General features: G+C 42.7%; 1 protein-coding gene across 2 annotated transcripts in view; it reads right to left on the bottom strand.

Annotated features, from left to right (window-relative positions):
* Positions 1-17,336: 17,336 nt before the first annotated feature.
* ercc6 (excision repair cross-complementation group 6) overlaps positions 17,337-24,504 on the bottom strand; it is a 38,378-nt gene continuing 31,210 nt past the window's right edge. For both annotated transcript variants that reach the window (XM_055661610.1, XM_055661611.1), the window contains exons 18-21: positions 22,873-23,625; positions 22,275-22,476; positions 20,263-20,341; positions 17,337-19,179 (exon numbers count right to left, since the gene is read on the bottom strand). In XM_055661610.1, coding sequence (XP_055517585.1) covers positions 18,763-19,179; positions 20,263-20,341; positions 22,275-22,476; positions 22,873-23,625 — 1,451 coding nt within the window. In that variant the 3' untranslated portion in view covers positions 17,337-18,762. The remainder of the gene's footprint in view (positions 19,180-20,262; positions 20,342-22,274; positions 22,477-22,872; positions 23,626-24,504) is intronic.

Here is a 24,504-nt window from a genome sequence, read left to right as displayed (position 1 = left end):
GTTTAGATTGTGTTGTAGTGTAGAAAACACAACAAACTCCCAAAACCAATAACGTAACAATGCACAGACCTTTAGTGATGTTGATGAGATATAACTGGTGCGGTATAGAGGTACCTGCTATAATGTGGATTCACACACCAATGAGAGCATCAATCTCAACATCTATCCAAAGGTACCACCTCCAACACTATCCAATTTGAACAGATTAACCCAGTCAAGTTGGTCTTGTTATCATTTGGACAACAATAGTGAGTGAACTCAGGTTTTCATCTGGAGGGGGAGATGAGTACAAAGACCACGGAGGTACAGTGACATTGTATAGAACTAACATAAAGAAGGTGAAAATGTACGTTGTATACAGAACTGAATAACACTGAACCTTGGCATAAAATCCCAGATGTAAATTGTCACATGAAGCCAAATCGACGAAGAACGGTTCAGCACATACAAAGCTGCAATTAGAAATGACAGAACAAAAATATGAGATTAAGGTTTTCATCAAAAGGATATGATTGCATAATAATAAATTAGCATATGGTCTTTGACAAAAATGCATTAGCTAAAAAAAACCTGAAAAGATAAGTTATTAATTTAATTAACAGGAAGATATATTCAACTCATTTTCAACTAAATTGATACCAGATAATAACTTTATAATGATTGTACATCACATTTCACCGAGAGGAAGAAACTGCTCCTAACTTATTTATTAGTCAGTAGTCTATTCTGTGCTGAATGAAATGCTGGAGGAGCTTAATAGGTCAGGCCACGTCTGTGGAGGGAATGGACAGGTGATGGGACCCTTCTTCAGACACCAAATGTCACCTACCTGTTCCATCACAGGTGCTGGGTGACCTGATGAGTCACTCCACACCTTGTGTTTCACTTCGGAGTTCAGCATTGTGTTCTTTGCTGTTCATAAGCTCACACGTTCCATCTCTCTCTCCATCTTAACCCCATTCTCCTGCCTTCTTCCCTTAACCCCTGACACCAGTACTAATTTTTGAATCAGCCTTAAAAACATCCATTGACTTGGGCTCCACAGCTTCTGTTGCACACACATTTCCCTCAGCTTACTTTCAATATGCAATATTAACAGCACAATTGCACCTGTGTGCTGCCCCACCAGGATCCCAGTTTGATCCTAGTTTACTCTCTCTGTCAAATTTAAACTACTTTTTAAAATATAAAGTTGGCCCAATTTTTGCCCTATCACCTTCTCCTTGTCCCTCTCCGGTTGAATGCTCTACCATTCAGAACTGACCTCCATTGATCATTTATTATCAATGATATTTTATTGTTGTTTTGTTGATTGTTGCCACGTGTACTGATGGACAGTGAAAAGGTTGTGTTTATGTTCTGTCCAGTCAAAGAAAAGACTGGGCATGATTACAATCAAGGTGTCTGCAATTTACAGATAAAGGATAAAGAGCACAACATCTAGTGCAAGATAAAATCCAATCGTCCAATTAAAGATGTCCCATTTTTGGCAAGCTTAATGATAACATTTCACTGCTAGTGATACAGTAGCAATGGGTTTTTTTTTCACTGTTTCACCATGGTGTACATTCTATAGTTCCTGCCAAAGAAATCTTTACCTCATTGATAAAAATGTCTCATCTTGGAAGAATAATTCATTGCATCTGTTGTTGAAAGAATCAAATCAAGATTTCAATTAGTTCCCTTCAAATACAGATAATTTCCAAAAGTGCTCCTTTAACAAAAGATATTGAAGTGTCTTATCTTTTTTTATTAAGATTAAAGTTCCTCCATACAACCTCCCTGTTGTTCTAAATGATATCCCAAACAGCTCAATTGTCATTTTTAATTTGCAGCAAGGGCAGACTCAAATGTTTTCTGAAGCAAGGTTTAGAACATAGGAGAGTTCAACACCGGAACAGGTCCATTGACCCACAATATCTATGTAGAACATGATGGCAATTTAAACTAATATGCTCTGCCTGCACGTGATCCATGTCACCCTATCCCCACATATCCACGTGTAGACATCAGACAGGTATTTGGCCAGCAGTGGGTGAGATGCATTGTCACACCAGTCTTGTTGGTAGTCTGAAGGAATTAGCTATAAGCAATTCCTTTCACATTTATCCTTAATCGATCATAAAGATCCATGAAAAAGACCCTAAACTCTGACATAAACCCATGCCATGGAATACATTAGTTTCTGTGCTGTGTGACTATGACTGTGCCCTGCCCAACAGCTGAACACAACCACGTTTGATGTTTAAGAATTTTAAAGTTCCTGCATATATCTCCCTGTTGACGTTTGATGTAATATGATTGGGACATTTCAGTTTTAGATCTTAGAGAACCTACCGGCATAAAATAACCACAAAAATTTAAAAAAAAAACCTTGCCTGAAATCTAACTAAAAATAGAAAATACTGTAGAAAGTTGTGTACTGTAGAATAGAAAGTTCACTGTGGATATAATAATAATAATAATAATAATTTTATTTATAGAGCACTTTAAAAACAAACATAGCTGCAACAAAGTGCTGTACATCACTAATCATTGACAAAAAAGTTAATACACACCAAAAATAACAATTAAAAGAAATAGTAGGAAAAAACATGTAAAATAAAGAAACATCAAAAACACCAAAAACAGAAGCAAAGCCTCAGGCATGGTCAAAAGCCAGGGAGTACAAATGTGTTTTAACACTGGATTTGAAGATGGACAGTGAGGGCGCCTGTCTGATGTGCAACGGCAGGGTATAGACACATTGAACCTTTATCTCCTGGTCTGTATTATGTTTACATCTTCTGTTGTGCTGCAGCAAGCAAGAATTTCATTGTCCTTTCTGGAACACATGACAATAAAACACTCTTGACTTGACTCTTGACATCCTCTGCATATCAGGCTACTTAAATGGGAGGAGAAACGGAGGTAACATTTCACGACAAACTCAGTTTCACTTCCCATAGACTCGGACACACTTGCTGAGTGTTTCCAATATTTACTGTTCTCAATTTTTTAGGCAGAGTGCCATATTGTTCCTAATGTCCTTCACGGGTCCACACAATCTGAGCTTGAATGTTTCATACCGCATGGATTTCTGCAGAAGTAGTCCCCATGTTGTCTTTTCTTTCCTTCCCCCATCTGCCAGATCACATTTTCATTAGATATAAGACAGATCTCTACGTCATTGCATCCAAATGTACAGCAACAATTAATGTTCAGATATCAGACATTGTGTTTTAGTTTGTTCCTTCCTCATGGGACTAACAACAATTAGAGTATTCGAGCTATTGATCAAATGCTCTTGGAATACAAGATATTGAACCATTACTTCAAATAACGAGAACTAAGAAAACATAGTTTTCTCTTAATATTAATGTAAGTTTACAACATTATCAATCTTTGGAGTTGCTTAAATATCTGTGGCATCCAACATAATGACAAATATTGTGGTATATTAACATGTCTAGTTCAGAATAAGACATTTAACCCATAAGCTTCTTCCCTTCGGTCATCAGACTACTGAACCGCCCTCACACAAACTCAGGTGTAATCCCAATCTTCCAACCTACCTCATTGCAGATGTTGCACTTTTTGTCTGTAACTGTAACACTACAATGCTGTAATGCTGTATTTTGCACTCTGGTGTTTTTGCTCTCTGCACTACTGTTACGCTTGTGTTTGGCTTGATTGTACTAATGTATTGGATGACCTGACTGGGTAGCACACTACTAACGCTTTTCACTGCATCTCGGTACACGTGTCAATAATGAAGCAATGATTACATAGACACAAAAAGCTGGAGTAACTAATCGAGACAGTCTCTGGAGAGAAGGAATAGGTGACGTTTCAGCTCGAGACCCTTCTTCAGCATTAGTTCTATTCCATGTAAGAGGTACATAGATGAATTATTTATTGTCCATTCTGTATTCATTACCTGCTGAGTACCGAGTGATGTCCTATAACCATAAACTTTCCTCCTCACAGATAACAATTTGGATTGATTTGCTGGGTTAGATCTGATAATCTAACCCAGATATTCATGGTCCTCGACCAGTATCAAGGAAATGTCTTGCAGTAACTACCCACCTTGCTTGAGGCTTGTGAAAGGTAAACTTTTATCTCCCACAGCCCCATTCCATACTGATTGCACATGCATCCATACCTTTCATTATTTTAAACATCTGTACAGTGATCAACATCAGTTCTGTTTTCTCTAATAAAAATGAGATGTGTTTAAGATCTTTTGTGCATATGTTTCCCTACTTCCCAAAGCCCTCTTGGCAACAATTATTCTCTTCATGCGTTTAGAAACACATCTCCAGTGCAGGTAAACACTTTGAGAATAGTTCTCGGACTAGAAGATAAATTGCATTATTCACCCCAACTCTCAACTTAATTTAATGAGCAAATCGTAAACGGACAAATAACTCTCACAACTCCCTATCTTCACACACAATGGCCCATCATTGGCTCTTTGTGTTGCCATATTTCTTCAATGATATTCTCACAGGTTCTTGTGGATTAAAAGTTCTTCAGCGGAAGGGAATAAAGCCCAAGGTACTGTATTATTCAAAGGCAAACACATTATTACTGATTTACTTGAGTTTAATGAAAATATTTCAGAAATTCAATCTGAGCCAACGAGCATGATTCTTAAGGGACCTCGGTAAATTCCAAAGCAAGCAGTTAATGAAAACAGCCTTAGCCTCTCTCTTTGTAGTCAAATTCCAGACCTTCAGCCCAGTAAACTGATGTCTAAAATGTACAACGAATGTCAAGAGAATCTGTTTGAGTCTCCAGTCCAGGAATATTTCTGAAATTGCTTTGTGATTTCACTGTCGCAGGATCATGGATCCAAAGTGTGTGGTTCACAATCAACCGATCGCTGCGTCAGCTGTGGATCTGTATTCGGTGGTGGTGAGATCCCATGAATGTTTGTTGGTCACCATATCTCTCCACGTCAGTGCTTGACTGCACAAGTCATACAATCAATCAACCTTTATTGTCATCTTGCAAAGCAACAGTTGTACAGTGCAAAATGAGAAGACGTTTCCCAGGGAATACCGGAGCATCGCACATGAAACTTAAAACATTTCACACATAATAACAGTAAAAAACCCACAAAAAAACCCCACAAAAAAACCATTCAAGAAAAAAACAACCACAGAGACAGGGGAAGGTCAGGGGACTAACAGTGGACTGAAGGCCAGCCACCATTCACAAACAACATGGACATAAGTGCTGGAGTATCTCAGCAGGTCAGCCCGCCTCCATGGAGAACATGGATTAACATTATCCCAGTCTACACCCCCTTATGCAGATTGTATAATCTGCATAATCTGCGGGACTCTCTCTGCAACTGGAGAGAGATACAAGGTACTGGAGTAACCCAGCGGATCTGGCAGCATCTCTGGAGAAAAGGAATATATGATGTTTTGGATCGGAACCTTTCTTCAGATAGAAAGTTAGAGAAGGCAAGAAAAAAACAGGGCTGGCAACAGAATACCTCAGGAAGGGTGGAGTCCATCATGACCCATTGTTGGCTGGGGAAGATGTACGAATAACAGGGGTACACGGATATGCACAGTGGAACTAGGAGGGCGACTAGGGTAGAGGGAGGGGGAAGGGGCAGAGTACAATATTATCGTGCATTTTCACTCCAAACCCAAAGCTCTTGTAAAGGTGAAACTAAAATCCTAGTCGTATGTTGATCAGTGAAAAGCTTGGGCGAAGACAAGCCTTACCCCTGGTCCAGCAGCGGTAGAGGGACTAAGTGCTGCAATGAGTCAATTATTACCATCAAGCACTTCAATGTTGCACTGCATTGATCACAGATTGATCTGAATGTATTGATACATTCATGTGGTTTCCTGATCAATTCACACTAACCCAAAAGTAGTTGGAACGAAGTAGGTTAGGGTTACGTCACCCCATTAATGATCATTACTTAGCTGTTTAAATAGAAATCCTGTACAGCCACATGTGTCCTGGATATTTTATTCAGGATCAAGCTCAGACAATAATTTTTTTTGCAATATATCACAATGGGGTCATTTCATGTCCCGATGCAAAGAACAATATTGGGCGAAAATCAATGTTACATTTATCAGGTATATAAATAAAAAGGCTAATGGTCGGAAAAATTAAATTATGATACCTGATTGTCACAAGTGGAAGTCTGTTGGAATCATCTCGTGTGCAGGAGTATCTGTTCATTCAAACAGCATGTAGATACATTGAGGAACAAGACCTGTCTAAACTGAGATTGGTTAGTTTAGTTTACTTACAGTGTGGAAACAGGCACTTCGACCGAGTCAACAACAAAATCTGATCGTGGCTGATCATCCAAAATCAGTACCCCGTTCCTGCTTTCTCCCCATATCCCTTGATTCCGTTAGCCCCAAGAGCTAAATCTAACTCTCTCTTGAAAACATCCAGTGAATTGGCCTCCAGTGCCTTCTGGGGCAGAAAATTCCACAGATTCACAAACCCTCTAGGTAAAACATTTTTTCCTCATCTCAGTCCCAAATGGCCGACCCCTTATTCTAAATATGTTTACATATTCTGTTGTGCTGCTGCAAGGAAGAATGCTATTGTTCTGTCTGGGACATATGACAATGAAACATTCTTGACTCTTGATCAATAACTAACCCCCAATATTTGCCAGTGCAAGTTGTGGTTTGGCAAATTCCATTCTTTTAGTTGAGTTTAGTTTAGAGATACAGCGTGGAAACAGGCCCTTCAGCCCATCGTGTCCACACCGACCAATAGTACTATGCTACACCAGGAACAATTTTTTTACATTTTTACCAAGTCAATTAACCTACAAACATGTATGTCTGTGGAGTGTGGGAGGAAAACACAGATCTCAGAGAAAACTCACGTAGGTACAAACTCCACGCAGCCAATACCCACCCACTGTCAGGATTGAAGGTGGGTCTCTGGCACAGCCAGGTCTCTGCACCACTGAGGTCTACCATCAGTAAACCTGGATTATTTGCAATCAGTGGCGTTCTCTCCATTATTAATTATGGATGGCGAGTAGCTGTGGCCCCAACAACATCCCAATGGCATCCCACTCATAATGCCTTGCCAGTTAACAATGAAAATGGCTAATGTTAACAGCTCTCTGTATTAAATATTAACATTATCTATAAACATTTTACCATCTTCAATGTGCATGGATAATTACCACAAATTAATGTAATTATATTGCAAATAAATATTCCTAATTCTAGTGTAATTCTATCAGTAGAAGCCAGAGCTGGCAATGGTCACGTTTTCAAATTGAACGGGGGAATTTGAAACTTGTTAACAAGAACTTCCTGAGAGAACTCCTGAAGGCTTCGTCAAGAGCGGAATGCCTTTGTGTATAGTTCCGTCAGTCAGTGTGTATAGTTACACGGGGCTGCTTCTGAAATACCCTGGAATCATCATTGAATTGAGAGGGAATATGCTGGAATCTGCTTCTAAGGAAGCGGTAAATGGAACATGGGGAAAATAGCTGAACATTTGGACATAGTCAACATGGGTTGAGGAAAAAAAAATTAGGTTTGAGAATGGAAAAGTTGGATAGACAGACTGTTTTCTCTGGAACGCCGAGGATGGAAAGATACCTAAAAGATCGCAGGAAGTTGAGGGGAGATCTAATAGAAGTTTATAAAATGATGAGAGGCAAAGATAGTGCAGACAGTCAGAACCTTTTTCTCAGGAGAGTAATATCAAATACTAGAGGGGCGTAGCTTTAAGGTGAGGGGATAAAGTTTAAAGGAGTTAGGAGAGCAAGATTTGTACATAGAAGGGGGTTGGAGGCTGGAGGTTGGGGGTGGTGGAGGCAGATACAAGCATAGGCTTTTGAATAGGCACATGTACATGTTGAGAATGGAGGAATATGGAGATATGACAAGAGTTTGTTTAGTTTAGTTTAGACATACAGCGCGGAAACGGGCCCTTCAGCCCACCGAGTCCGCATCAACACACAATTAATCCAATCCAATTCTTTGGAGTGGGGGAGGAAACCGAAGATCTCAGAGAAAACCCACGCGGTCACGGGGAGAACGTGTAAACTTCATAGTCAGGATCGAACCCGGGTCTCCGGCATGTGAGGTAACAACTCTACCGCTGCGCCACCGTGCCGCCCTTGGACGCTCCTGCTATCATGCTCGGCATGGACATTGCGGACCGAAGGGCCTGAACCTGTGCTATACTAAATCTGTTGAAGTACCTGAATGCTGTCATGAGCGGAATAAGGCAAACAAGCTATGACTTTTGTAATGTTTTTGTTAAGATGCCACAAGGAGTTCATTAAAGAACAAATTAAAGAGATGCTGCCTGACGCGCTGAGTCCTCCCTCCCTCCCTCTGTCCCACCCTCCCTGTATCTTTGTCTGGAGCGGCTGTTGCTGCCGCCGGGGTGGGAAGAGGCGGGCGGGAGCATGTTTCTGGGACTAAAGTCTCCGCTTCTCCACACAGACCCGAGGAGAGGCCCAGCGTGGGGCCGGCGGGCATGGAAGTCCAAACGGGTCGGCATTAGCCCGGGCGGCGGGACAACTACTGGCTATTCAATGGCAATAGCCAGGGACACGAGGAACAGGAGCTGGGATCCGGAGCGCAACACACAATGCAGGAGGATCAGCGGGTCAGGCAGCATCCGTGGAGGGAATGGACAGAAGATGTTTCGGGCCAGGACCTTTCTTCACACTGGGCTGTGAACATACCGCCATTATTATCGGGTGTAAAAACTTCTGAAAGTTCTTGCACCTGAAGATCGAGAGAGAGTTCGGCCTTAGAATAAAACATTGTTATTGGGCCGCGGTTCTGCTGATTAACTGGGAGATTTCACGTGTGAGAAGGAACTGCAAATGCTGGTTTACACCGAAGATAGACACAAAATACTGGAGTAACTCAGCGGGACAGGCAGCGCCTCTGGAGAGAAGGAATGGGTGATGTTTCAGGTCAAGACCCTTCTCCAGGGATGCCTACGTGACCAGAAGGACTGTCAAGGTCTCAGACTCCCTCCCCCCTCCTCCCCGACTCTTGAAGAAGGGTCACCCATTCTTTCTTTCCACAGATGCTGCCTGACCCGCTGAGTTACTCCATCTGTTTTACTCCAGAAAATTCCTAATTTGTGGAAGGACATTCTTGCTATTGAGGGAGTGCAGCGTAGGTTCACCAGGGAGACGGGACTGACAAATGGTGAAAGAATGGGTCGACTGCGCTTGTAGTCGCTGCAAATTAGGATGAGAGAGGATCATATAGAAAATATATATATTTTTAGACAGGCTAGATGCAGGAAAAATGTTCCCGATGTTGGGGGAGTTCAGAACCAGGGGGTCACAGTTTAAGAATAAGGGGTCGGCCATTTAGGACTGAGATGAGGAAAAACTATTTCACCCAGAGAATTGTGAATCTGTGGAATTCTCTGCCACAGAAGGCATTGGAGGGATGATTTCAAGAGAGAGTTAGATTAGCTCTTAAGGCTAAGGGAATCAAGGGATATGGGGAATAAGTCGAAACGGGGTACTGATTTTAGATGTTTAAAAAGGAACTGTAGATACTGGAAAATCGAAGGTACACACAAATGCTGGAGAAACTCAGCGGGTGCAGCAGCATCTATGGAGCGAAGGAAATAGGCAACGTTTCGGGCCGAAACCCTTCTTCAGACTCAGCCATGATCATGTTGAATGGCGGTGCTGGCTCGAAGGGCCGAATGGCCTACTCCTGCACCTACTTTCTATGTTTGTCTAATGCGATGCACAATAAGTGCCCCAGTCCATGCTCCATCCCTTTAACAGATAAACACCAGGCATGTTAAACAGTTTATTTAAAGCATACACTGGGTATTTTGAGCGGACGTTTGCATTGATATCGATTTAACGTTGTGTTTTCAATCGGGTTTTAACTGAGTAAAAGATACATCAGGGAAACAGCCCCTTCGGCCCACCGAGTCCACGCCAGTTCTAGTTCTATGTTCCGCTAGTTCTATGTTATCCCAGTTTCTCGTCCACTCCCTACACATTTTACAGAGGGTCGATTAACCTACAAACCTGCTCGTCTTTGAAATGTGGGAGGAAACCGGAGGACCAGGATGAAACCCACGCGGTCACGGGCGACACGTGCAAGCTCCACACTGACAGCATCCGAGGTCAGGATCGAACCAGCGTCTCTGGCAGCAGCTGTACTCGACCATCGCAAATCCTTAACAGTGTCCCAAAAGGCAGCGACGACGAGAGCCAGCAATCCACCCATCGTGGTCCAAGCGCAGTCTGTTGAGGCGAGGAGGGACTTGTACATGAAGGATTTAGAAGTTAAACTGGCCGCCAAATTGTCCGAAGTTGCGATGGGACACGTTCCCTGTTAGATGTACACGAGTCACGTTTCTTGTAACTTGGGTGAACCAGGATCCCCAGCCTCTATGGTGGACCCCTGTCCCACTTGGGTTTCCGTTCCGTTCAGGTTTCCTTAACGGATCAGGAAGGGATCGGCTGATAGAGGGCCCTGAATCAAATACAACGCCTCACTTGTTGCCTTTCTTTCCAACTTGAGTTAGAAATAGAGAAGATTTCAAAAGAAGGGCCCCGACCTGAAACATTATCCGTCCATTCCCTCTTCGGGAGTTCCTCCAGCACTTTGTGTTTTACTCAAGATTTTAGCACCTGCAGTTCCTCGTATCCATCAACGTCTTGACGCAAGGTAGACACAAAATGCTGGAGTAACTCAGTGGGGCAGGCTGTATCTCTGGGGAGAAGGAATGGGTGACGTTTCGGGTCGAGACCCTTCTTCAGACTGGTTAGGGATAAGGGAAATGAGACTTCCCACACACATAATGCCTTGACCTATGTGTGGATGTATTCCATGTCAATATTGGCATTGATCTGGTGGTGAACAGGGCTCTCGTTGACGTTTCTGCATCATAGTTAACGGGTGGGCTCTTTCCGGATTCTTCACTAACCATTGGAATAGGCTGCGTGGAATCCACGGGGTATTTTCTAGTTTGGATGCTGACTTTGTTAAGCTTAGGCCGAGTTAAGAGTTCTAAACTTAAGCTGTCCTGAAACAAATACTTATATTAGAATAAAAAAATCAATTTGCCCGTTCACTGCGTTGTAGCATGTTGCATCGAGAACAGCGACGAGGAGTCCCATAACAGCAGCAACAGAATATCTGAAGAGACGCGATATCTAAGTGGGAGATTTGTGGCGAATTGCGCCGGTCGCTTCTGCGAGGGATCTTGAATGAGACTGGGCCTGTTCTCGGGTAGGGAGTTACAGGTGAAGAAGAGACATGGCTCGGCCTCACCTCGCTCACAGCCAACAATGGCCCCTTTCCTATATCGTCGTTACTTTTTTTTACAAATCTTTTATTCATTGTCCTTCTTCCTTCTACATCATGGTCTATATCTCTCGTTCCCCTTTCCCCCGACTCTCGACCCGAAACGTCACCCATTCCTTCTCTCCAGAGTTGCTGCCTGTCCCGCTGAGTTACTCCAGCTTCTTGTGTCTATCTTCAAGGAATAACAAAGATGCAGGAACTGCAGATGCTGGAATCTGGAGCAAACACACAGTGCTGGTCAGGCAGCATCTGTGGAGGAAATGGACAGACGACATTTCGGGTTGAGACCCTTCTTCAGACTGAGGTGTGGACATACCAACTTTGTTTTTTCTCTTTCATTTCGCCTTAAATCCTTCGAGGGGTGGAAGATTGCAACCTTCACGTGGTCCGCCCTGTTTCGACGAATGCAATCAACTCGACGTGCACAAACAGAAGATCAAATAGAACAAGTTGCCCGCCAACTTTAAGCTGTGCTCGCCACACGAAAGGTGAAGAAGAAGCAGAAATCCTTCGAAAGTTGTTGTTTTCATTTGAGAGAAAATTGAAGTATGGAGTATTGAAAATACCATGTCCAGGTACACAGGTGCGACATTCAGGCCACACAGGGTGGGAAAATAGATCACCATATACACCATAGAACAGCTCATTCCCCAGGTCAGTAATTCATGGGTTGTCCAAACAGACCAAGTTAATCTGAAGATAGACACAAAAAGCTGGAGTACACCTCAGCGGGACAGGCAGCATCTTTGGGACCCATTCCTTCTCTCCAGAGATGCTGCTTGTCCCGCTGAGTTGCACTCCAGCGTTTTGTGTCTCTTGGGTTTAAACCAGCATCTGCAGTTCCTTCCTACACAGATCGAGCTAATCTCAGAGTTTGAGGAACAAGGGAGGGGGTGGCGAACTGTTGGGAAACTTTTAAAATTCCCCTCTGGGCAGTAGATTTCACCTTCACACACACACACATATATTTTTTAAATCAACTACAAGGATGTTAACAAGGAAATGACAAAATGTACCAGAGATCACATCTCCGTGAGTCGTGTCCGGATCCCTGATGGCCAGTTGGTTTCTCTTGAGCCAGAAAATCCTGGAAATACTCAGCTGGTCAACCTGTGGGTGGGAGAGATGAAAGGGTGAATTTCGCTGACCGACCACTCCGGCTAAACCTAAAGCTAGGCCATTCGGCCCTTCGAGCCAGCACCGCCATTCAATGTGATCATGCCTGATCATCCACAATCAGTACCCCGTTCCTGCCTTCTCCCCATATTCCCTGACTCCACTATCTTTAAGAGCTCTATCCAACTCTCTCTTAAAAGTATCCAGAGAACCGGCCTCCACTGCCTTCTGAGGCAGAGACTTCCACAGATTCACAACTCTCTGGGTGAAAACGTTTTTCCTCATCTCTGTTCTAAATGGCCTACACCTTATTCTTAAACTGTGGCCCCTGGTTCTGGACTCCCCCAACAGCGGGAACTTGTTTCCTGCCTCTAGCGAGTCCAATCCCTTAATAATCTTATATTTCAATAAGATCCCCCTCATCCTTCTAAATTCCAGCGAATACAAGCCCAATTGCTCCATTCTTTCATCATATGACAGTCCCGCTATCCCGGGAATTAATCTTGTGAACCAACGCTGCACTCCCTCAATAGCAAGAATATCCTTCCTCAAATTTGGAGACCAAAACTGCACACAATACTCCAGGTGTGGTCTCACCAGGGCCCTGTACAACTGCAGAAGGACCTCTTTGCTCCTATACTCAACTCCTCTTGTTATGAAGGCCAACATGCCATTAGCTTTCTTCACTGCCTGCTGCACCTGCATGCTTACTTTCAGTGACTGATGAACATGGAAAGGACACCCGGATCTCAGTGTACTTCCCCATTTCCCAACGACACCATTTAGATAATAATCTGTCTTTCTGTTCTTGCCACCAAAGTGGCTAACCTCACATTTATCCACATTAAACTGCATCTGCCCACTCACCCAACCTGTCCAAGTCACCCTGCATTCTCATAGCATCCTCCTCACAGTTCACACTGCCACCCAGCTACATGAGGGTTTTAACAGAAGGCAGTGGAGGCCAAGTCAATTGATATTTTTAAGGCAGAGCTGGATTCTTGAATAGTACGGGTGTCAGGGGTTATGGGGAGAAGGCAAGAGAATGGTGTTGAGAGAGGAAGATAGATCAGCCATGATTGAATGGCGGAGTAGACTTGATGGGCCGAACGGCCTAATTCTGCTCCCATCACTTATGAACCTAACTTTTACCCAAACACCAGGATTTTCGTATTTCAATTCTGCACAAGAGTTTAAATGAGACTAGCTGTCCAGTTACTCTCAATATATTTGTTAAGATTTGCGTTACAATCATTTACTGTCAATTCAAAACAGACTGAAGCAAATTTAATTTCCTGGCAAACTTTCCTCCACAACAGATTCATTAACTAAAGGCTCCATTAAATGATTATAAAGCATTATTTAATGTGTGTGGGGGTGGGGAGGACAATTAAAGCCCGTATTTTCATTAGTAGTTTCTCACGGGGAAAATCTAGTAGATTCTCACAGGCCTGTTGTTGTTTTTCATTAGTAGCTAACAATTCCGTTGACACTGTTACCTAATCCAATATGTTCCTTGGGTTTTCACGAGGTTAGGTCTTGGGGCGGGATAATCAGTAAAAAGTAATTGATAAGAAAGCGGCATTTCAACAAAGTGCAATGGCCCTGATTGATATTAAAGAGTGTGTTTGTGGGGCCAAGAGTCATGAGTATTTAATTGTCATCTGAACCGGTAATGGAACAGGGCCATTCTAACTTGCTGGATCTTTACAGGGCCATTATTGTAATAACACACACATAAATATACAAGAATCAATAATGCAATAATCATTAATACCAGGTAACCTGACATAACCGTCCAAAACCAGTCTAGCATGCAACCAATAACACAGATCTGCCCCTCCACCCCTCCCCAGTTCTTTCTGCCCCCTCCTACTCTCCCCATCTGGGGCAACAACAACCCTCCCTGCACATACCTGCCATCCCCCAAATGTCAGTAGAATGTCAGGAATGTTAGTAACCCTCCGTGTTTGGGAGAGTTCTCACGACTACAGTCTAGGACCAGAGGGCACAGCCTTAAATTTAAAGGACGTTCCTTTAGGAAGGAGATGAGGAGAAATGTCTTCAGTCAGAGGGTGGTGAATCTGTGGAACTCATTGCCACAGGAGGCTGTGGAGGCCTTGAAGCCAATGGATAATTTTAAGGCAGATGGATAGATTCTTGTTTAGTTCAGGTGTCAGGGGTTATGGGGAGAAGGCAGGAGAATGGGGTTGAGAGAAGATAGATCAGTCATGATTGAATGGCGGAGTAGACTTGGGCCAAATGGTCTAATTTTGTTCCTTTCTTTATGAACTATAGTAGATCCCATTTGCTGGGGTTAGTTTCTGTCCAGCAATCCTGCCCAGTCCCCACCTATCACAGATATTTCCTTTGTTCGACCAACACTGCCCTTCCTCTTTAGCAACAGCATATTTATAGAAACATAAAAAACAGATGCAGGAGTAGGCCATTCGGCCCATCGAGCCAGCACTGCCATTCAATATGATCATTCAAAATCAGTACCCCAATTCCTGCTTTCTCCCCATATCCCTTGATTCCGTTAGCCCTAAGAGCTAAATCTAACTCTCTCTTGAAAACATCCAGTGAATTGGCCTCCACTACCTTCTGTAGCAGAGAATTCCACAGATTCACAACTCCCTGGTGAAAATGTTTTTCCTCATCTCAGTCCCAAGTGGCCGACCCCTTATAACGTTGCCTTGTTCTTACACCTGGGACACTAATTCTCACTCCACAGATGCTGAGTGTTTCTAACATTTTGTTTTCATTTCTGTCCAGCATTTGTAATATTTTGCTTTTCATCTTAATTTTATTCAGACATAAATAGGCAGTAGCTGGTGTTGTCTTCAATCTTACTAATGCTAATAGATTGATAATTATTAAATGCGCCTGGAAATCAATATGAACATTTTAAACGCATTGCTGGATATGGTAAAGAATGGTTTTGGTACAATTATGTAAAAAGTTCAATTTCAGTCGTAAAATATTTATTTGAGAAATAAATCCTCAAGATAATTGTCTATTGAAATACAACGTCTGAGAACGTAATGCCAGGTATTATATTAATTATGAGCAAACAAAGGGCTGGAGGAACTCAGCAGGTCAGGTAGTATCTGTGGAGGGAATGGGCAGATGATATAGCGGGTCGGGACATTGACCTTGGCTGATGGTAGTGAGTCTGGCTCAGACAAGGTCAAGATCAGGAGAGCAGCAGGACTCACAGAGGGTGAGTAGTGAATGAGGGTCTCACACAGAACTCATGTTGGAGAGAAGAAGAACCACATCAAAGTTGGCAAACCTTGAGATTTCATAGGGTAGCAGTAAAACAGAAAGACAAAAAAACTGCAGATACCGGAATCTTGAGAAGAAAAAAATGCTGGAGGAACTCAGCAGCAGGCAACATCAGTGGAGGAAATACTTTACCAAAAAAGCAATAGAAACATTTTTGAGCAAATATAAACAAATCACACCAAATTTGAAAATGCAACCAGAGTTTGCAAAAACCCTTGCCATCAATGTTTTCACCATAATAGTATGTGGAGTGAGAATGCAGATATCAGTTTTCTGGTTCAGTTGGGGTGGTTTTGCCAACACAGCGCTGACACATTACACCAGGACAGACACAAAATGCTGAAGTAACTCAGCGGGACAGGCAGCATCTCTGGAGAGAAGGGATGGGTGATGTTTCGGGTCAAGACATTTCTTCACATTGATCACATTACATCAGGGAATGATATTAAGACATAGGACATAATAGCATACACTTGCACTCTGCAGCTAGATTTAGTTTAGTTTAGAGATACAGCGCAGAAACAGGCCCTTTGGCCCACCGAGCCTGCACCGACCAGCGATCCCCGCACATTCGAACTATCCTACACACGGTGGGGACAATTGCTACATTTATACCAAGCCAATGAACATACAAACCTGTACGTCTTTGGAGTGTGGGGGGAACCCGGAGAAAACCCTCGCAGATCACGTGGAGAATGTACAAACTCCGTACAGACAGCACCCGTGGACAGGATCGAACCCTGGTCTCTGGCGCTGTGAAGCAGCAACTCTACCGTTTCGCCACCGTGCTGCGCAAGATCTCAAAACACCAGAAACTATGCAAATGTTAAATCTTTGTCCTGTAAAAAGATCTTAGTTTAGAGCAGAGACCAATCCGGTCACTGGCAGAATAAAGCAATGACTAGGTGAGGAGATGTGGGAGTTTGGAGTAGTAAATTCCCAGGTTACGGGTACAAGAGGGAGTGGGTTCTGTCACAGTCTACAGGTTACAGCAAAACCCTGATGCATCAAAAACTCATTAACAACCAATGACAGGTGCAATCTATAACGGAACACAAACAGTGGTCACTTCTTAAAAATGTTGTAAAGGTTTAGGTTTATTATAGCAATCTAGTATTGAAATAGAAATAGACACAGTCACGTCATAACACCAACTGCAGTACAGTTTACACAGTAATGAGGTATAGTTCAACAGAATTCATCCACCACCTTGAAGGAGTATTGAGTGTTGCTGGATGGTGGAACGAGATGATAGGAAATTTGTAATGCCCCCCTTTTCCATCAGTCAGGGTCCCAAATTCCACCTTCTATCAGATTCAGATTCAAATTCAATTTTAATTGTCATTGTCAGTGTACAGTACAGAGACAACGAAATGCATTTAGCATCTCCCTGGAAGAGCGACATAGCAAACGATTTGAATAAATAATAATAAGGGTCCGGGGGGGGGGGATTGGCAATACTGTTCTCTCTCATTTATCTGTGCAGGCTCCAGCATAAGAGTTGCCTCTGTAAATTGCCTCTAGTTCAATGGTTTAATAGTGTGTCTACAGGGAGTGAATGAGAAGGTGGGATAGCATAGAACTAGTGAGCAGGTAATCAATGGTCAGTAAGGTAATAATAATAATAATAAATTTTAGTTATGGGCGCCTTTCAAGAGTCTCAAGGACACCTTACAAACATTTAGCAAGTAGAGGAAAAACATGTAATCTGCAATTGACATACTGCCCCTATCTGCTCCCTGCCAGCCCGTCTTGCTCTTCATCTTATCATTGACATTCCCTTTGTTTCCTCCGTACCACAAGCTCTATGCTGAGCTGTATCTGGTTCTAATGACTTTGGTCTTGGATTTTCTCTCTCCTCATAGATGCTGCCTGACCCAATTCCATAATGTTGCTTATTTTCAAGTCTCTTCAAGTTAGTATAAAATGTCCAATGACACCTTGCGTAAACATACAGGAAGTTTAGCCAACAATCCAAAAACAAAAGGATACGGGGAGAAGGCAGGAACGGGGTACTGATTGTGGAAGATCAGCCATGATCACATTGAATGGAGGTTGCTGGCTCGAAGGGCCGAATGACCTATTGTCGCTGGACTTGTGCATACGTAATATGCATGCACACATATATAGTGAGCACATATTAGAAAGCGATTCACTGGCTGTAAACTTCAAATATTCTGTCGTGATAACATACTCCATAAATTCAAGTTCCACTTGTTGTAACTGAGATTTATAAATAGAATGGTATTGATAAGATGAAAGGGGCAACCACTGCCTATTTGACCAAGGAAGGAAAATGAGCCACACCAAGCTCTAGCACCAGGACAAATGATCAGCAGTGAGGAGACCACGGCACAACACTCAATACATGCTTCTCTCCATCTTCAAAACCAAACCTCGTTTTACTATCACTCAAGTTTCTGGCATCCTAAATAAGCAAACTTTGTAACTTGAGAATCTATAAATTCACAAAGCTGATCAAATGGAGATCTAACATCCATCCTTCCCACTATCCAGTTTGTATTATTACTTGGGATAACATTATTCCAGTTCTTAATTATTACTTATGATAATATTATTCTAGTACTTCATTATTATTTGGAATAATATTATCCATGCTATTAGAATTATTACAAAAGGCCAATTTAAACACACTCAGATTATCAAACTGACTAAAGATAGCAGGTGATCCAATGATAACTACTGCTACATAGTAATAATCATAATGAATTGAAACTTGTCACATATTTAACTTCTAAGTATGCAGTTTTCCCCTGAGGTAGGTAGCAACATTTTCTCAATATTAAATATCAAAGCTCAATATAAAGATCTTTATTTTAAGTCTAGGCCACTGACTAAAATGGACAGTTTAATGAAGCTGTTCAGGACAGATGTACCTGAACGAATGGTTGTTGACTTTTACAAAATTTGTCATGGATAATTTAATCTTTATTTATAAAATAATTACTTTACTAAGCAGCAATTAAATCAACCGTTGCCAGATCTTCTCCGGGACATTCCACAATGGGATCAGCAGGAATGTTCAGCGGAAGTCTGGTTTGAGTTTCCAGACTCCGTCTCCAGAGGTGCTTCTGTGGAAAGTGCACAAGTTCCGGAGTAGTTCTCGGAAGACAACCGTCTGTGCCGACGATAACTTGGACTGGAACTCCTGCAACAACTCTGTGGTGGTGGCCTGGCCATCACTACCGGCCTGGAATGCAATGAAGTTCCTCATTTCTACCAACAGATCATCGTGTTCGGTTGGCACGGAGGGAGGCACTGGGCCCGGCCCACAACTCTCGTCAGTCTCCAGTACTTGCGACAGCGTCAGGTGGTTCCTGGCACGCATTTTGGCCAGCAATGAAGTCGAGGATGGAAGCGTGCGACTGGCCTCCTCCTCTGTTCCAACGCCACTGAAATGAGGTCTGGCTAACTGCTCCTTTTCTGGTATAGCAGCATCCTGACCATAACAAAAACAAAAAATACAATGGGATGCAAATAATTCACAGCATTCTTGCTCATTAAATTTTACACAACACAAGTTAAAAATGTCTTACCTCTTGCGATTGGGAATTCTTTAATGAGATAAATGACATTTCCAGTATAAAATCTTAAAGCAATGCACAGTATCTAGTACAGGAAACTAAGTGCTAAACTTTATTCAATAGTCGTACCAAACTAGGGGATTATGCAAGGAATATTTTTATTGCTAATAAAGACATATGTAATGATTAAAATAACCTTTTCCCCCGCGCTGTTGCAGCACAGCACTTAATGCTGTTGAAACTTTTATTTTGGTGCAATATTGTCTGTTTCTAACATTTAATCAGAGAATCAGATAAACAAACAGTGGACACAAAGTGGTGGAGTAACTCAGTATCAGGCAACATCTCTGGAGAACATGGATAGGCAATATTTCTGGTTGGGTCCCTTCTTCAATGCTTGGCGTCTACTGCAGGCTGTGTAGGAAGGAACTGCGGATGCGGGTTTAAACCGAAGATAGATACAAAAAGCTGGAGTAACTCAGCGGGACAGGCAGCATCTCTGGAGAGAAGGAATGGGTGACGTTTCGGGTCGAAACCCTTCTTCAGACACGGAAGAATGGTCTCGGCCTGAAACATCACCCATTCCTTCTCTCCAGAGATGCTGCCTGTCCCATTGAGTTACTCCAGCTTTTTGTGTCTATCTACAGCAAGCTACTTACTTGCAGATATCCTGCCGTGCTACTTTTCCCAACCAGGATCGGCTCATTATATGACAATAAAACACTATTTTACAGTCCAGTACTGTCCTCAGCCTCCAGCACTCCAAAGATTAAAGGCCTGGTCTGCCCAGCTTCTCAGGTCATTGTGTCCTGACAACATCCTACTGAAGGGCAGGCTGAGCCCACCTAACACAATGGGAGCAATGCAGCCCGTCAGTACACAGTGGCCTCAACCACCCCACTGATCTATGTCAATGTTTGCCAATCTCCAGTTACTTTCACCCTGGCCATATACTGCTATTCTTGCTATTAATTTGTAAAAGTCATGTCAATAAATACCTTGCATTTTTCTGGTATAGATTTGGAAGCAGGATTACTGGGTGGGATCAATGGGTTTTTCTTCAGGCCAAACCTCAACCTAGGACAGCAGAAAAGGTCAATAACGTTGAACTTTCACTTTACAAAATTAAATGTGCAAAATGCACACACAGTATGTTATAAGTTTGACTTCAAATGCATGATGTTGCTTGTGAGGTTTGTAAGAACATTGTTTGTAGAGCAATGAAGTAAGGTTACTGACATTCTCTCACGGTTCCCATCCTAATCAAGTGGGTGCAAAACTTACTAGAGATGTAAATGCGTCAGAACTGAGAAGTAAACGATGTAAAAGGAGAAATGAATATGTAAATAAAGGAATTGGATGAGACGCATGAGAAAAGTTCAATTAGATTATTAACCAAACTAAGCTGCACATTGTTTATTAATCGGGACAAATTTAATTTGGATTCCTTTCACTCCAGTGATAGCCGACAACACCAAGAGCTGTTCTAGGAGACTGGCTAGCTGTTCTAGGAGGACAAGTTCCTTACTAGTAAAGTGGGTGGCTTTGCAGCATCTTTTATGTAGGTCTTAAATAATGGCCCACACTGTTTTCTATGAAGCTAATCAAGAACAAGTGTTCTCCTGACATCACACCAGAATAACTTAGTTGTTCTGCCACCCTGTTCCATGTCATATCCTGTAACTCCGTGATATCTCACATATCTTGATATCTTTCTTGTGACAATCTTGCTCGATTCTTAACTAATTCTCTTTTCGTTAACTGGATCGTTGTTCGTGGAAGTGACGAAGATGATCAATGTCACAACCTGTACGTACATCTTTGCACTGTGGGTGGAAGCCAGAGCACCTGGAGAAAACCCACACGATCTCTGTCCAGACAGCACCTGTAGTGAGGATCGAGCCCAGGTCTGTGGCGCTGTAAGGCAGCAACTCTACCGCAGTGCTGTCTTCACCGTTTTACCTCCACACATGCTGCTTGAACTGCTGAGTTCTGTTCCCACATTTTGTGCAAGATCCTAGCATCTGCAGTCTCTTTTGTCTACTGACTATAAAGCTGGTGTTCAACTGACATAGCTTTTAGTTAAGAAAATCAGTTGTCCCTTCATGACCCTTCATTGGTGCAGTCTATGTATTTGTTCTGTGGTGCCTTGCAGCTTTCAAGAAGGCAGCCCGTGCTATGAATGCAGGGCGACCAAGGATAGTAAACAGATTATCGATTTTGTTAGCAATTCCTACATTGCCTAACCGATAGAAAGCTAAATCAAGTAAAATGGTGAAAGAATGGATCGACTGGGCTTATATCCACTGGAATTTAGGATGAGAGGGGGTCTTTTTCAAAACATAATATACTCTTAAGGGATTGGACAGGCTAGATGCAGGAAACAACGTTCCTGATGTTTGAGTAGTCCAGAACCAGGGGTCACAATTTAAGAATAAGGGGTAGCCATTTAGGACTGAGATGAGGAAAAATCTTTTCACCCAGAGAGTTGTGAATCTGTGGAATTCTCTGTCACAGAAGTCAGTGGAGGCCAATTCACTGGATGTTTTTAAGAGAGTTAGATAGAACACTTAGGGCTAATGGAATCAAGGGTTATGGGAAGATAGGAATGGGGTACTGATTTTGGATGATCAGCCGTGATCATATTGAATGGTGTTGCTGGCTCAATGGCCCAATGGCCTACTCCTGCACATATTTTCTATGTTTCTATGTGACATAGTCCTGCAGTAATGTGCTCCACCAACCCCAATTTGAGCCTGACTTGGATCCCACATGTTTGCTCTGCCCTGGTTTCCTTCTACAACCCAAAGGCCTGACATGTGGATGAGCTCCTGGAAACTTCTCTACTGCATGTGGGTTGCAGGATGACCAAGTGGGAATAAAGGCGGGATAAATGCCAGAGAATAGGTTACGGAAATAAGTTGGAGAATGGTGTTGATGGAATGAGCTGGCACACACAAATAATGAAGACAAATATGGAAAGAATGGACATTGATGCCACATATCTTACTTTGGCCCAGCGACTGGTCCTGGTGACTGACTGTTGCTGATCCTGGATGTAACACCAGAGGAGACAGCCAGACAACGTTGTCTTGATGCCTTCAGTGCTTTCAAAGCCTCCTGAGCCACACGATTAGCCTCTGCTTCCACCAGCACATAATCAGGGTTGGATGACTCCATAATAACATCATGTTTCATCACACTGTGGATTCCTCGATAAACCCAGAAAACAGCAAAATGAAATGGCAGTTCTGGCACAACGTTCATCCTGACTGTGCTCATTCCAGGATTGGCTGTACTTCTGTGTCTGATTACCTTAGCTCCCACTATTGTGAACTCATAATAAAGAAATTAAAAGCACTAATGGAAAAGGTAATGTGCATTCTTACCTGACATCAGATTCAGAGCCCTGCACTTGATATTTGCACTTCTGCTCAATTAGACTTAATGAAGTCTCATCACAGTGCTAAGCAGCATAATGATGTATCTAACAGCATGTCTGAGCTACTCTTGAAATATTGGATTTCATGTTAATATAACAGAAAGATGTCAATTATAATATTTTATTATTTTGTGAAGGTGAAAAAGATAAACATGACCAAAATTACCTGACTTTTTGAAGAGTTTTTCCAACACATAATCATCAGTCTGCCTGCGGCCTCCCTTCTCATTTTGTTCTACAGAGTCCGTCTTTTTAATTTTCTGCCGCTTTACCAAGTGTGGGATGATGGCACCTTCGCAATGTGCATCTCTGTGTTGCTTGTGGTTTCTGTGCTTGTGCTTAGCTTTACGCCCACTGTCTGAAAGAACGCCATCCTGGTCACCTCCTGACAGCTGATGTTTCGTTTTCGACTGGTGCTTATGAAGCCGTCCACAGCTTTTGTCAGCCTCTGCTCTATTATGCAATGTTGCTGAAAGTAGTTGCCTGGTTTTCCTCTCCTCGTCTGATACAGATTGCCCTGGATCTTGGTCATCAGATAGTTGGGTCAAGCTTTCACCTTCTGTACTATTAACTTTGCTGTTGTGCAGTGGATTAGTGGGTTCATTTCTGTTATACAAGCCATGATATTCTGTACTTAAATTAGATGTACATTCAGCACCTTTCATGTCCAGTTTGACCCGAGGCAACGTTTCAAAGCTCTCACAATTATTGCTGAGTCCCACTTGATTTTGTGAACCATCAGAAATCTTGTCTACATGTTTTTTCTGGGCAACACGTTGGAAAGACGAATGCCATCGCAACATAAGACGCTTGATGTCGTCTTGGTCTGATGGAATGGATTTCCGTTTCTGTGAAGAAGCAGAAACTCTTCCAGTTTTCTTTTTGAGTGTGATTGGCACTTGAACATCTGACCCCGTACCTGGCAGAATGCAAACAAAAAGATATGTTCATTGTAGTATTTGACATATGCACCAGCACAACCGTGTATCACTGCATTTCAAAGTAAATGAGGTTGCTGTACATGAAACAATGCAAGCACAAACTCACCCTTCCTGGCTCTCTATTTCTGCCATCCACTACATATTTGCTGGAATCAGTCTTTCCCTTATCATCTGATCTTTCAGTTCAGTTTCTTACAGGAAACAAAACTGTGCCATCATCCTCTGGGGGCAACTTATCAAGGTACAACACAGTCGGCAGTTTGGGACACAAAGTGCTGGCGAAACTCAGCAGGTCAGGCAACCACTCTGGAGAAGTGGATAGATGACATTTCACGTCGAGACTCTTATTCTGTAGTCTGAAGGGGTTCGAACTGAAACGTCACCTACCCACGTTCTGTAGAGATGTTGTCTGACCTGCTGAGTTAAGAGCCTGTCCCACTTGGCGTTATTTACACGTCATTTCACCACATCAATTTCACGTCACGACGCACACGTTGTGACACGTGGTGAGACGTGGTGGCGTAGGCAGGTACGTGCGGTAGCGCGCGGCGCCCCAGAATTTGGGGATTCACAAAATCTTTGCGCACCACCTGCGTGAGGCGCAAATGGCGCCCAAGTGGGACAGGCCCTTTATTCCAGCACTTTGTCTCCTTTTGTGTATTAACCAGCATCTGCAGTTCTTTGATTCTACAATAGTCAGTGGGTCGGACTGATGCTGGAGTCTGAAGATGGTGGGTTCAAGTCCCACTGCAGGAACCAGAGCAAAAAACCTACTTGAGAACTGAAGTGCTTGCTGCCTTGTCAACAATGCTGTCTTATAGATGAACTATTGCATTGAAGCTTCCTCTGCCCTGCCA

The sequence above is a fragment of the Leucoraja erinacea genome, chromosome 34 (genome assembly GCF_028641065.1).
Source record: "Leucoraja erinacea ecotype New England chromosome 34, Leri_hhj_1, whole genome shotgun sequence".
In the NCBI taxonomy this organism is placed as follows: Eukaryota; Metazoa; Chordata; class Chondrichthyes; order Rajiformes; family Rajidae; genus Leucoraja; species Leucoraja erinaceus.
Note: the sequence above shows the minus strand (reverse complement) of the source record. Positions and strands in the feature narration are given on the sequence as shown.